Raw genomic sequence first — 13,989 nt, forward strand, 5'->3', positions numbered from 1 at the left:
TAATAGTACATTGATTACAGAATCTTTTGGTACCAAGCAGACAACAGCGTACAAACTTTTTCATTTGCTATACATAAATTAAGTATGCGTCGCATTGGGTCAGCGGTAAAAAATTATCGATTTCTAATATTTTAAGACGAGCCAAAAATTCATCGATTATACATTTTAATAGTACATTGATTACAGAATCTTTTGGTACCAAGCAGACAACAGCGTACAAACTTTTTCATTTACTATACATAAATTAAGGATGCGTCGCATAGGGTCAGCGGTAAAAAATTATCGATTTCTAATATTTTAAGACGAGCCAAAAATTCATCGATTATACATTTTATTAGCACATTGATTACAGAATCATTTGGTACCAAACAGACACCAGCGTACAAATTTTTTTACATGATATACATAAAATAAAGTTGCGTCGAATAGGGTCAGCGGTAAAAAGTATCGATTTCCTATATTTTAAGACGAGCCAAAAATTCATCGATTATACATTTTAATAGTACATTGATTACAGAATCATTTCGTACCTTGCAGAAACCAGCTTACAAATTTTTAAATAGGATAAAGATAAAATAAGGATGCGTCGCACAGGGTCCGCGTCAAAAAAGTATCAATTTCTAATATTTTAAGACGAGCCAAAAATTCATCGATTATACATTTTAATAGTACATTCATTACAGAATCATTTGGTACCAAACAGACACCAGCGTACAAATTTTTTAACATGATATACATTAAATAAAGTTGCATCGCATAGGGTCAGCGGTAAAAAATTATCGATTTCTAATATTTTAAGACGAGCCAAAAATTCATCGATTATACATTTTAATAGTACATTGATTACAGAATCATTTGGTACCAAACAGACACCAGCGTACAAATTTTTTAACATGATATACATTAAATAAAGTTGCGTCGCATAGGGTCAGCGGTAAAAAATTATCGATTTCTAATATTTTAAGACGAGCCAAAAATTCATCGATTATACATTTTAATAGTACATTGATTACAGAATCCTTTCGTACCTTGCAGACACCAGCGTACAAATTTTTTAATAGGATAAAGATAAAATAAGGATGCGTCGCACAGGGTCCGCGTCAAAAAAGTATCAATTTCTAATATTTTAAGACGAGCCAAAAATTCATCGATTATACATTTTAATAGTACATTTATTACAGAATCTTTTGGTACCAAGCAGACAACAGCGTACAAACTTTTTCATTTGCTATACATAAATTAAGGATGCGTCGCATAGGGTCAGCGGTAAAAAATTATCGATTTCTAATATTTTAAGACGAGCCAAAAATTCATCGATTATACATTTTAATAGTACATTGATTACAGAATCTTTTGGTACCAAGCAGACAACAGCGTACAAACTTTTTCAATTGCTATACATAAATTAAGGATGCGTCGCATAGGGTCAGCGGTAAAAAATTATCGATTTCTAATATTTTAAGACGAGCCAAAAATTCATCGATTACACATTTTAATAGTACATTGATTATAGAATCATTTGGTACCAAACAGACACCAGCGTACAAATTTTTTAACTTGATATACATAAAATAAAGTTGCGTCGCATAGGGTCAGCGGTAAAAAATTATCGATTTCTAATATTTTAAGACGAGCCAAAAATTCATCGATTATACATTTTAATAGTACATTGATTACAGAATCCTTTCGTACCTTGCAGACACCAGCGTACAAATTTTTTAATAGGATAAAGATAAAATAAGGATGCGTCGCACAGGGTCCGCGTCAAAAAAGTATCAATTTCTAATATTTTAAGACGAGCCAAAAATTCATCGATTATACATTTTAATAGTACATTTATTACAGAATCTTTTGGTACCAAGCAGACAACAGCGTACAAACTTTTTCATTTGCTATACATAAATTAAGGATGCGTCGCATAGGGTCAGCGGTAAAAAATTATCGATTTCTAATATTTTAAGACGAGCCAAAAATTCATCGATTATACATTTTAATAGTACATTGATTACAGAATCTTTTGGTACCAAGCAGACAACAGCGTACAAACTTTTTCAATTGCTATACATAAATTAAGGATGCGTCGCATAGGGTCAGCGGTAAAAAATTATCGATTTCTAATATTTTAAGACGAGCCAAAAATTCATCGATTACACATTTTAATAGTACATTGATTATAGAATCATTTGGTACCAAACAGACACCAGCGTACAAATTTTTTAACTTGATATACATAAAATAAAGTTGCGTCGCATAGGGTCAGCGGTAAAAAAGTATCGATTTCTAATATTTTAAGACGAGCCAAAAATTCATCGATTATACATTTTAATAGTACATTGATTACAGAATCTTTTCGTACCTTGCAGACACCAGCGTACAAATTTTTTAATAGGATAAAGATAAAATAAGGATGCGTCGCACAGGGTCCGCGTCAAAAAAGTATGAATTTCTAATATTTTAAGACGAGCCAAAAATTCATCGATTATACATTTTAATAGTACAATGATTATAGAATCATTTGGTACCAAACAGACACCAGCGTACAAATTTTTTAACTTGATATACATAAAATAATGTTGCGTCGCATAGGATCAGCGGTAAAAAAGTATCGATTTCTAATATTTTATGACGAGCCAAAAATTCATCGATTATACATTTTAATAGCACATTGAGTACAGAATCATTTGGTACCAAACAGACACCAGCGTACAAATTTTTTAATATGATAAACATAAAATAAGGATGCGTCGCACAGGTTCCGCGTCAAAAAGGTATCAATTTCTAATATTTTAAGACGAGCCAAAAATTCATCGATTATACATTTTAATAGTACATTGATTATAGAATCATTTGGTACCAAACAGACACCAGCGTACAAATTTTTTAACTTGATATACATAAAATAAGGTTGCGTCGCATAGGGTCAGCGGTAAAAAGGTATCGATTTCTAATATTTTAAGACGAGCCAAAAATTCATCGATTATACATTTTAATAGTACATTGATTACAGAATCTTTTGGTACCATGCAGACACCAGCGTACAAATTTTTTAATACGATAAACATAAAATAAGAATGCGTCGCACAGGGTCCGCGTCAAAAAAGTATCAATTTCTAATATTTTAAAACGCGCCAAAAATTATTCCTTTATATATTTCAACACTTCATAGTCTGCACATTATGATGGTACCATCAGCATACCAGCCTACAAACTTTTTGGTATAATATACGAAAAATAAGTCCGCGCCGTATGGGGGGTCAGCGGCTTAAAAATATTAATTCTCAATATTTGAAAACGCGCCAAAAATTATTCTTTTACATATTTCAACACTACATTGTCTGCACATTATGATGGTACCATCAGCATACCTGCCTACAAACTTTTTGGTATAATATACGAAAAATAAATCCGCGCCGTATGGGGTCTGCGGTCTAAAAATTTTAATTTTCAATACTTTTAAAACGAGACAAAAATTACTCTTGTATATATTTCAACAGTACATTGTCTGCACATTTTGATGGTACCATCAGCATACCAGCGTACAAACTTTTTGATCTAATATACGAAAAATAAATTTGCGCTATGTGGTGTCCGGGGTTTAAAAATTTTAATCTTCAATATTTTAAAACGAGCCAAATATTATTTGTTTATATATTTCAACAGTACATTGTGTGCAGATTATTGTGGTACCATCAGCACACCAGCGTACAAACTTTTTGATCTGATATACGAAATATAATTGTTCGCCATATGGGGTCAGCGGGTTATAAATTTTAATATTTATTATTTTAAAACGCGCTAAAAATTAATCTTTCATATATTTTGACTGTACATTGTCTCATTTTTAATAAGAAGTTAACTCCAGCTTGATTATTTAATTATTTTATATTTTCGATATGTGGAACATTTTGATATTTCTTTAATTAAAATAAATGAGCTGGGATTATTGTAATCATTTTAATTACTTATTTGGTAAGAATTTGTTTTCCGCAATGCGCATTTCTCGGGTCTACACACAGACTGCTATATATTATGTAGAAGTCTGTGGGTCTACATCACTTTTTTTATAAGTGATGACTTTGTTTTATAAGTTATTTATCGTATAATTCGAAGTTTTTCTTTAATTACAGTTATTATTATGTAGATATTATTATTGTAGCATCATTAAAGATTTATGATAGCATTTAAGTATAAAAATTGCGCGAAATATATTTTTTTTGCTATGAATTATTTTTCCGAAATTAAATAAAATATTTTTTTCTCTCTCTTTCGAAGAGATAGAGCCCACTTTGATTTTTTATTAAATTTTCATGTAATATTTGTTATTTATGTTAAATTATGCCTTCAATAATGAAGTTCCAATCCTCAGAAATGGTAAGTGTTAATATAAAAGGACATATTTATTCCGGAAAAAATTAGCGGTTTGCATTTAAAAAGCCAAGAATAAAAAAGGATTATGGATGACGAAAGTAAATCGATGGAGAGTCTTAAAAGAAGAGAACGGGAACAAGAGTATTCCATTAACTGGCAACGCAGAGTCTGCGAGTCACACATCGAGATACTTATTCCTTGATTCAAAAAAGAAACTTGTGAAAAGTGAAAGATTTCTCTTAATTGCACTCTTGTGGCAAATTGGTCCCTATTTACTCTTATTTAATGTTGTCGATCAGCTGATTGCCCAGCGGCAACGTCCAATGCTCAATCTATTATAATTATTGACCATCGCTCTTACGAGAAGAACCATGAAGGAAAACGAATTAATGTAACAATTTAATCAGTATCTGTTAAAATAAATTTAAAAAATTAAATTATTTTTTTGTCTTAAATAATAGATTTGATTTTGTCTAATCATTATGATAATTTAATTAAATAGTAAAATCGTTAATTTGATTAATAAAAATAATTTTTTGTGAAAAATTAGATGCCTAAGTTGAAACAGATGCGAGATAATCTTGAAGTTCATAGCGTTACACGACAGTTTTAATAAAATTGTAACCTAAGTACTCGACGTGTGCGTATCGAGATAATAATAGTGCAATGATAAATTAACGGTTAGTGCTGCATGTTACAATTATCTGTATCGACATTTGATGTCGATGAATTATTCAGCGAAAGGAAGAGATATCAAACATTCGTGTATCTGTCACTGTCTGTTAATGTCAAAAATGAAACATTAACCAAAGAAATCTCTCCATGTTTTGATTTTGCAAAAAGAAATATATATATGTAACACTATAAAAGCATCGTTCTATGATACTGTTCTCTTCTATGATCTGTTCTCATCATGCAAGGTTCGTCGACAATAAACAGATATATATGTATATATATTAGTTTGATATAGTTTGTTTTATATTAATATTATTTTATATTTAGAAAAGTTCTTGTTTATATTATATAAATTTTAATTTTATGAAAATGTATAGATTGTAGTTACGAAAGTATTTTTTTTTAGGTTTAGTCGGTCCATATTTCGATCCAAAATAGTAGTGAGACCATCAGAGAACGAGAAACGTATAATTAGAGAACGATCTTTTTTTTTAAGCCCAAGAAAGTTGTCGTGTATTAGTTCAAAATGGAAACAGTGAAATATTATGCCAGATTTATAGATCCTCACTGGATAGCTGTGGTGGCGACAGGATTGTACACGCATCTTCGACAGATTTGCATAATCGGGCTGTGTTTCGAGGAAGACAATCTGCCTTTCGATCCTTCATATGCGTCGATACTCTTCGTTTTTTCGGTTTTATGTCTTTTAGCGGAATATAGATTATGGCCTGTAACCCTTAAAGAACCACCGATTCAGTTGCTGTATATTTATGAAGTAAGTCCTAGAGCATGTATTTAAGATCGCCTTGTCGATTTCAATAGGTAGTGAAAAATTGTATTTTTATGCAGTGTTCTTTAACAAAAAAGAAAAAAGAAAATTTTATTTAATGTATAAAAAAAATTATATATAATTTTGGAGTAGAAAAGCAGTAAAACATTAAAATTGATTAATATCTGTGATTGATATGAAAAAAGTAATGTCGGATTATTTCGTTCAATAATGATAATAATAATTAATAATAATATTAATTGAAAACCGGCTTTATCACACAGATGTTGATAGCTGCATTGAGTACCAATTTAGCAATTCATATGGTATGGATACCAATGATGCACGCAATCTTTTGTCTGACTCAAGAATCCAGTAAATGGGTACGTAATATTCACAAAAGATATAATGCTTTCGCCCTCTGTGATTTCTTTAAATCGTGATTTTTAATATTTCGTCAATTATTTATAACTTAAATCTTATAACTTTCTTCAAAAATTGTCGTCAGGTGTTATATAAAATTATATGAAATTTCTGTCATTCGACACAAATATATAAAAGTTCCATAAAATTCGCGCTCTCTTAAACTTAATCAGTGAAAGTGCCACTAATTTATGCAGTGACATTTCAATAAAAAAACATTCACACTTTCCTTCTTCGTCTCATGTTTATGGCAGTAGATTTAATTGAAAATTAAGTCATCATCAAGTAATTCTTTGCAGTGAGATTTTATAGCTATATTCATAAGTGAAACTACTGCTTATCAGTGATAATACATTTATTTCATTTAAGAGAATATATATATTTGTTTTAGTTGGTTTGGTTGAATGACACGATGGGTCTGGATAGCTATTCTTGGTTGACTTCGATCGCGGATTACATGGCTACCGATAGTGCAGCGATTTATATGGCGTTTTGCATGTCATTATTATCTTTCGTATGGATGCTGGACGCCACCGAATCTCTGGACACGTTTTTGGATACGTGGAGCAAGTAGTGAATCCTGACAACTTCCAAATCTTATCCGCAAAATTGTCACTGACATGTAATAAAATTACAATGTAATTTTTTTTTCACAACTTCTCGTTTTAATGAAAAAAAAGAAATCTTGCCTCTCTCAAGATACTTTATAATATTTAAAATAATGCTTATATATATATTTCGTTAGAATTTCCCAGTGAAAAGTTTTATTCTTATTAAAATATGTATTAAACTTATTAAAATATTCTTATTAAAGTTTTTATTATTTGTAACAAAAATATAAACTCCACGATTGTTTAATCAAATAACAATTTCTCTTATTTCTCTTGTTCTCCGAAGACGTTTACAATTCGTGAATGTTACAAAAAGTCGCAAACGTAAAAAGAAGAGGATTACATTCAGCAATCCTGAAGTGACCCAATCGTTCTTTTATCGGCTCTGTCGAATGAATTCGTTTATGACAAATCACAGAAGTTACAACTAATCCGTTATAATTTTTATTATTTACATTTTTGTGTTTAATAAATATTTGTAAATTTTCTTAAATTATTACATTTGTTATTATCTATGCGTTGCATAAATATGTATAAGAATAAACCATATTTCTCTAGACTTTATCCATTTAATTCCAAAACAAGTCAGAAATTATGTCAGCAATTTTTAGAGTGGTATTATTTTACATAGATTTATATTTAGTTTATCTATTATAATATATATAGCGATGCTTTCTGTGACAAATATATATATACATTTTGATCAAGTTTTTTTTCCATTTTCTATTTGAAAAGCTTTATGTTCGACAATCTGACGAATTGGAAATTGCAAAGCTGACTTCGTATCATAAATGTCATTGGAAAATATTTGCTCCTCTTCTGGAAATCAATATAATTAATAAATTAAATTCGAATGGGTAAAGCACGATTATTTATCGTTCTACAACATGGTGCGTTTGTTGTGTACGATATGGGCATTAATACTGAACAGCTTAAAAATATCAACATTTCAAACATGCTTTGCTAACGCTTTGGAAGACGAATTCGGTTTACCTTTGATATCAAGTCCACCGATTACCATATTTTTAATTGCAACAAGTGTCTATATTATCGTCGTCAATTCCACGATATTTCCGCAGTCTTTTCGACAACCAAAACCCGTCTTTATGTGTTTGTACGAGGTTAGTGACAATGAGAATGCTCTATTTCCTTATCCTTTTTTTTCGCAAATTTAAGTTGGAGTCTTCATTTTCGATTGCAGTTTCTGGTAACAGCGTTCTTTTTGGAATTTGCAATCACTTGTATTTGGACGCCGATAGACGTACTCATCTTAAGCACGTTGCCGAAGAAAATTTGTCATGTAATGATATCTACTCTTTTTTATTTTAATTTTAATATCATAATTTTAATTATTAACAAAACGCGGATGGCTTATATATAAAAATATATCTGGCTTCTCAAATAAAATGATAAAATATATTTAATAAAATTATTTTATATTTTAAATTTAATATAAATTTTATATTTCAACTTTTTATTTATTTATTAAAATTATACTTCTGATTCGTAACATTTGCATGCATGAATATTTACTTACATTTTTATAATCAATTAATGCCAAAGTTTATACTCACTGAAACTTAATTTAAGCAGACACTTAGACAATTGGGATTGGAAAACGCAGCCGAAATAATGAATGTGAACAAATCGTCCATGACGATTCTTACAAATGGAATAGCAACAACGATTTTTCTCATTACTCTTCATGTTACAAGAGCTGTTGATTTCAAGGAGCTTACGTGAGTTTGAAGTCGCATTCTTTCAAATAAATTCATCTTATCAATATATTGTAGTATAAATATGCAGAATTCTTTTTATTTTGGAAATTACTAATTATAAGTAACGTTGACGCTCTTATTAATAGATGCTTTTGAACTTTAATTTATTATATATTATTTAAAAAATGTAACAAATTAATCGTAAATTCAGGGATAACGGAGTAATGTATTTCTTATCGCACTTGAGAATGAAATTGTGGCAACGTATACGAAAAGAACTTCCAGAAGCTGAGAATAACAGAGAAAATGAATATCGTTTCAATAATCACAGACGGAAATACCGTAGTAAAAATCGTGCGAATAATCAGCGCAGATAACGTTTTAATTCGTTGAAGATTTGCGAAACAAAAGATGGAAATTATATTCTATTCACAAGGTTCTCTATATAATAAATTTTCACAGTAATTTTCGGACATTGATATGATTCTTGCGAATAACAATTGTAAAAAAGGAGAGGGGGATAATATATTTCGATCTAATAAAAATAAATACACTTTTCACATCATTCCATCGGCCGTTTTATGAAAAAGAAGGCATTTATTTCGTTCGAACTGAAGTGTAAAGTACAAATGGTATAGATAATATAGTGGTAATAATGTAATAATTATAATCGTTAATAAATATCAATTTAATTAATAATACGGTGTGTCCCAGTATATACTGCAGGTTATTAATATTATTATTAGTATTATTATTATTATATATACGGTAATTGTACTAATGGGATGTGTTCAGTGGCAGCGTTACATTATATAATATGTATATCTTACAGTGATCTCTCTTTTCATTAATCGACAGATAATGTCATCTCTTTTTCTTTTTTTTTCTTTCACTCTACGATTATTGTTTAATTGCGTTGCTCCGAAGGAGCATTATGTAATCCATGACATTGCGAAAGAACACTTCTCATAGGGATGAATAAATTGCTTAAAATTGTAAAAATCGATTATTATTCGAACTTCATTTTTTTTTAATATTGCGCAATGCAATATTTTAATAAATAAATTTTTAATCTTGCCAAATTTGTTCTCTCTATATCGAACATATTTTTCGCAATTGTATCGATGCATTTTGCATTTGTTTCTATTTTCTTATACAGTAAAAATCTGATAAAATAGAGAGAAGAAAAATTTCAATATCATTTATTACAGTATTTAATTTTTATAGAAATAATAAATTTTTTTCGAGTAAATACTATTTTTGCAAAAAAATATGAAATTTTATGAAAAATTAATAAAAACGAAGTGTTCTTTCTTGCTCTTGGACAAGTGCCTCTTCAAATTTTTATGTCTTTCCTTGTCATCTGTCTCTCATCTCATCTCTCTTTGAAACTGTGAACGGAATTCGGTTACATTAATTACGAGTTTCGCTCGCGCTCGGCCCTGTAATACCTCGTTTACAAAGTATAATCTTTGTGCACGATTGGGCAGTGCTCAGAGAAAGGGTTGAGGATATGTAGGATGAGCATAATCTGTCCTTCCTTTTTTTTTATTTCGCGAGAAATGGAGGTATCGAGGAGAGTAACGATCTCTCGATAAAATTCAATGTAAAAAATGAGATCTCCGTTTTTAAAAAATTTTATAAGTACGATACTTAGACGATAAATTTCCCTGTATTACAAAAAGGGAAACATTCGAATTAATTCGCGCCTTCGTTTATATTACCAATTTTTTTTTAATTTACAAGCAAGCACAGATACTATAATCTAAACGACGATAAATAACTTTGAGCCGAATTTTTTTTCTTTTTGACTATTAATTATATCAATCGCAACACGAGATTGCGTTTTGGAATGAATCTAAGGAACGTGTCGTTACTTTATTAATTTTCCTTCCTTTCTTTCTTTCCTCGATTATTTTTCTTTCGACCTCTTGCGTTTCTCTCATTGTAAATCTTCAACACTGCTCGTTAAAAGTAAGTACGAGTAAGTCAGTCAATCGCAAATAAAATCGTGTTTCTTTTCTCTCTTTTCTGATTCATAAACTTCTTGAAGATCTCACGTAAAAATTGAAACCAATTTTCAATGCCACACTTTATACGTCAATCGTCGATTTTTATGAATGATACAATGTTTCATGATCTTAATAAGGATATTATTTATAATCTTATACGTAATATATAAAAAATTTTAATATTAAATATTAAATTATTTTTTACTTAAATAAATTATTATATATATATATATATATATATATATATATATAAATTATTATTTACATATATAGAAATTATCTTTTTTGTGTGTCTATCACATCAAGAATTTTGAATTTATCGAGATTATACTGAAATCATTTAAAAATATTATTAAACATATGAAAATATTTGAAGATAGTCAAAAGAACAGGAAAAAATATTTAATCTTTCAGACGTGTATTTTAAATGTCTTGAAGACACATGTCAGAAATATCTTTGTGCTATTGAAGTATCGGTTTCAATCTCTGCATTCCTTCAGCCATCACTTCGGAACTTTAGATTCCGATCTTTTGCCATCGTCGAGCTAAGCGCACAAGTCCTTCGCAAAGTTTTTACACGAAACTATCGGAGGTGTACTTGGGTCGAGCGAACGGAGGAGACTTCGATGCCTCGTCGATGCACAGATCAACCGTTATCGCAAAAATCTTTGCGTAAAACGAAAGGGTACGCGAAATCTCGATCGCTGTATTCATATAGTTTTGGATTATACGTTTAAATTAAAGGGACAAGAATTTTATATACCTTTTTCTTGATCCTCGAGTCGATCGCATCTTCATCGACGTGTGTTCACTTGTATATAATCGGACTGTCTTTTTTTTCTTCTTTTTTGCCACTGCACACACGCAACACGCGCTCGCGTGCTACTCAATAATTACTCAACGATAATTCTTTCGTTTTTCAATAATAATCCCCATTCAAATACTGTCTCTGCTTAGAATCTACGGGTTCGAGCACATGATAAGGAATGAATAAACTAAAGGATCCTAGGATGAACGGCGGGTTTCGATGAGCCGGGCGTGCGAGCACCGAGAGATCATGACAGTTCTTCAAATAATAAACACTGTATATATATAAAAGTCTTTAAAAAATATAAGATTATAATTAATTAAAATTTTTAACATATGGAAAGATTTTCGGCGATTTCTTTAAAGCTTCTCAAATAAGCTATTGTCTCGAAAAATAAGTAAATACATTTTTTTTAATTTTAATACATTAAGATACATATCTTTTTCTTCTCGAGATTTCCTCTTTATGCAATCGATTTTTATTGTGAATACACACGAGTTAAGTAAGCTTAAAAACTTTATGATCAAACACATGAAACTGAAATTGTATGTATTGCTAGTGAACTTATTGCTCGCATAGGATTTATTGCCGTATCATGATAAAATTACGTTCGGACATTCGTTGTAATACGAAAAAAAAAATCTATTTCTTCAAACTTCTCTATCATTAATCTACTCGCCAATTTAGAAATAAAGAAATTGAAAATTGCAACAGCTATTTTATACGTTTTTCTTGAAACTACTATTATTTTACTCAGACAAATAATTATATAATTATATATAAATATTATTACTCATATAAATGTTTTAAAAAATTCTCTTGCTTCGTTGGATGCGTCAGAGCTCGGTGCTCGCAGTCCTTAAGACTTGTACGCGGCACGTGTATTTAAATAGGTAGATAGGTAGATGTAGTAGACATACGCAACTTAATATCACAAATTCGTTGAGAAACCATACGCAAACACGATCATTGGTAGGACAATTATACAGCGTTGCGCAGTGACGCAGATACTGCGCGCGCCGACACACTCATACACATGTTAATTACAATATTCGTACAAGTGCTTACGACGTACATCTTTATAACGCCATATCTCTCTCTCTCTCTCTCTCTCTCTCTTTCTCTCTCTAACTGGTAATAAATTGACTATTAATAATTCCCGTTGAGAATTTTACAGATTTCAGTCGGGGCTCAGTGCGTGGAAAGTCTTTTCCGCGAAAGGCTACGACGACATAATCGAGCGTGCATGAGAATTTCGCCTCTTGTTAAGGATCCCTTTTTTTAGGTCGATTGTTCACTTTCATTCTCGATTCTTCTAACTTTGTCGAGATAAAAAATCTGAAATATCCTTCTTAATTCGCTAATTAATTTACATTCAATCTGATCTAAAATTGACATTTTTCCTCTATTTTTTATACATTGATTTTTATATCTTTTTAAGTCACATCGAAGTAAAAGAAAAAACACGAATTTTTGGCAATTTAGCGTAAAAATTCGTAGAAACTCTGATGAATCTTAGATAGAAACTTTATAATTTTAACACGCTAGTATTATTTTTCTCAAGAACGTTAAGGAAATCCAATTCGGTATGACTAGAATTCGGATTCTTATCATGTTTTTCTTCGGTTCCCTCTTCATGCACGTCTATTGTCTCATGTACCCCGTCGTGCCCTTTCGCGCTCCGAAAATTCTCCTATATCTCCCCTCTCTCTTCGATGACATAAAATAAATATTAAAACTATTTCGAGATATATCAACGTGAGCATAGTTTAGCGGATGCGTATTAATTCATCTCATTTTTCTCGTGTTGTCTGTATGTTCGTACGTGTCCTCTGTCTGTATGTATAATATATATTTGTATTTTTATATTTATATATTTATATATATATTTGTATTTATACTTACTTTTTTTTACGTTCGCTATATTAAAATTATAATAATTACATTACGCACACGGTAAACTCGTGCTCTTTCTATGCGAGTTCCCTATCCCTCTTTTCTCCTTTCTTGGACTTTCTCGTTAATCATTCTCCCTTTTCCGCTTCGTCGTGCGCTCTTCTATATATATAAATATTTATAATATATATATTATATAATATTTAATAGTATATAATACTATCACTAATGAGGATGGCGATGACGATGACAATGACGACAATGAGCCGATGTCGCGACAACTAACGATACCTTAACGTTAATTCCTATTATGGCAGACTATCTACGGTAGGATCGTCCGTCACGAACGAGAGTGCACTGTTCTTAGGACTCCTTCGCGTTCAGGACAACAAGAAATGTACTCGTCGAGGATACGTCCTGGGGACTCGTGCAAAAGAACGAAGAAATGAAAGATTTGGGCGACAGAAGTTGTCGCCGATAAATCATGACATGCTGAGATAATCGTGTTTACATATGTTGTGATCTATGTGTATGTGTGTGTGTGTGTGTGTGGGAGTGAATGCCCTTGATTAATGTCGTTACAACACATTTAACGCGTTCGCCCGAATCGCGACGATAAATAAATAAGTAAACGATCCCGGTTGCGCAAGGACGACACGCTGATCTAAGATCCAACACTGATGACAACAACGCGATATACACCTACACG

At 30.9% G+C, this 13,989-nt stretch overlaps 3 protein-coding genes across 3 annotated transcripts in view; all 3 read left to right on the forward strand.

The window, feature by feature from the left end:
- The window catches only part of LOC145945944 (uncharacterized), a 415,644-nt gene that overhangs the window by 182,194 nt on the left and 219,461 nt on the right, over window positions 1-13,989 (forward strand). The gene's annotated exons all lie outside the window — the stretch shown is intronic.
- On the forward strand, window positions 5,570-7,181 carry LOC145946342 (uncharacterized). Its single transcript, XM_083055940.1, has 4 exons — window positions 5,570-5,818; window positions 6,097-6,195; window positions 6,627-6,857; window positions 7,133-7,181. Exons 1-3 carry the CDS (start codon window positions 5,570-5,572, stop codon window positions 6,807-6,809), a joined length of 531 nt encoding a protein of 176 aa, XP_082912066.1. The 3' UTR covers window positions 6,810-6,857; window positions 7,133-7,181.
- Window positions 7,734-8,941, forward strand: LOC145946196 (uncharacterized). Its single transcript, XM_083055720.1, has 4 exons — window positions 7,734-7,967; window positions 8,048-8,146; window positions 8,440-8,585; window positions 8,776-8,941. The coding sequence occupies exons 1-4, from the start codon at window positions 7,734-7,736 to the stop codon at window positions 8,939-8,941; spliced, it is 645 nt and encodes a 214-aa protein (XP_082911846.1).

This window comes from Prenolepis imparis, unplaced genomic scaffold (assembly GCF_030444845.1).
Source record: "Prenolepis imparis isolate NDT839.2.m4 unplaced genomic scaffold, iyPreImpa1.0 SCAF_15, whole genome shotgun sequence".
NCBI classification, from domain to species: Eukaryota; Metazoa; Arthropoda; class Insecta; order Hymenoptera; family Formicidae; genus Prenolepis; species Prenolepis imparis.

Coding starts and splice junctions, on each gene's coding strand:
- LOC145946342 (XM_083055940.1), top strand. CDS start 5,570: ATGGAAACAGTGAAATATTATGCCAGATTTATAGATCCTCACTGGATA. Junction 5,819..6,096: donor AGTTGCTGTATATTTATGAA/GTAAGTCCTAGA, acceptor TTTATCACACAG/ATGTTGATAGCTGCATTGAG. Junction 6,196..6,626: donor CTCAAGAATCCAGTAAATGG/GTACGTAATATT, acceptor TATTTGTTTTAG/TTGGTTTGGTTGAATGACAC.
- LOC145946196 (XM_083055720.1), top strand. CDS start 7,734: ATGGTGCGTTTGTTGTGTACGATATGGGCATTAATACTGAACAGCTTA. Junction 7,968..8,047: donor TCTTTATGTGTTTGTACGAG/GTTAGTGACAAT, acceptor TTTCGATTGCAG/TTTCTGGTAACAGCGTTCTT. Junction 8,586..8,775: donor GTTGATTTCAAGGAGCTTAC/GTGAGTTTGAAG, acceptor TCGTAAATTCAG/GGATAACGGAGTAATGTATT.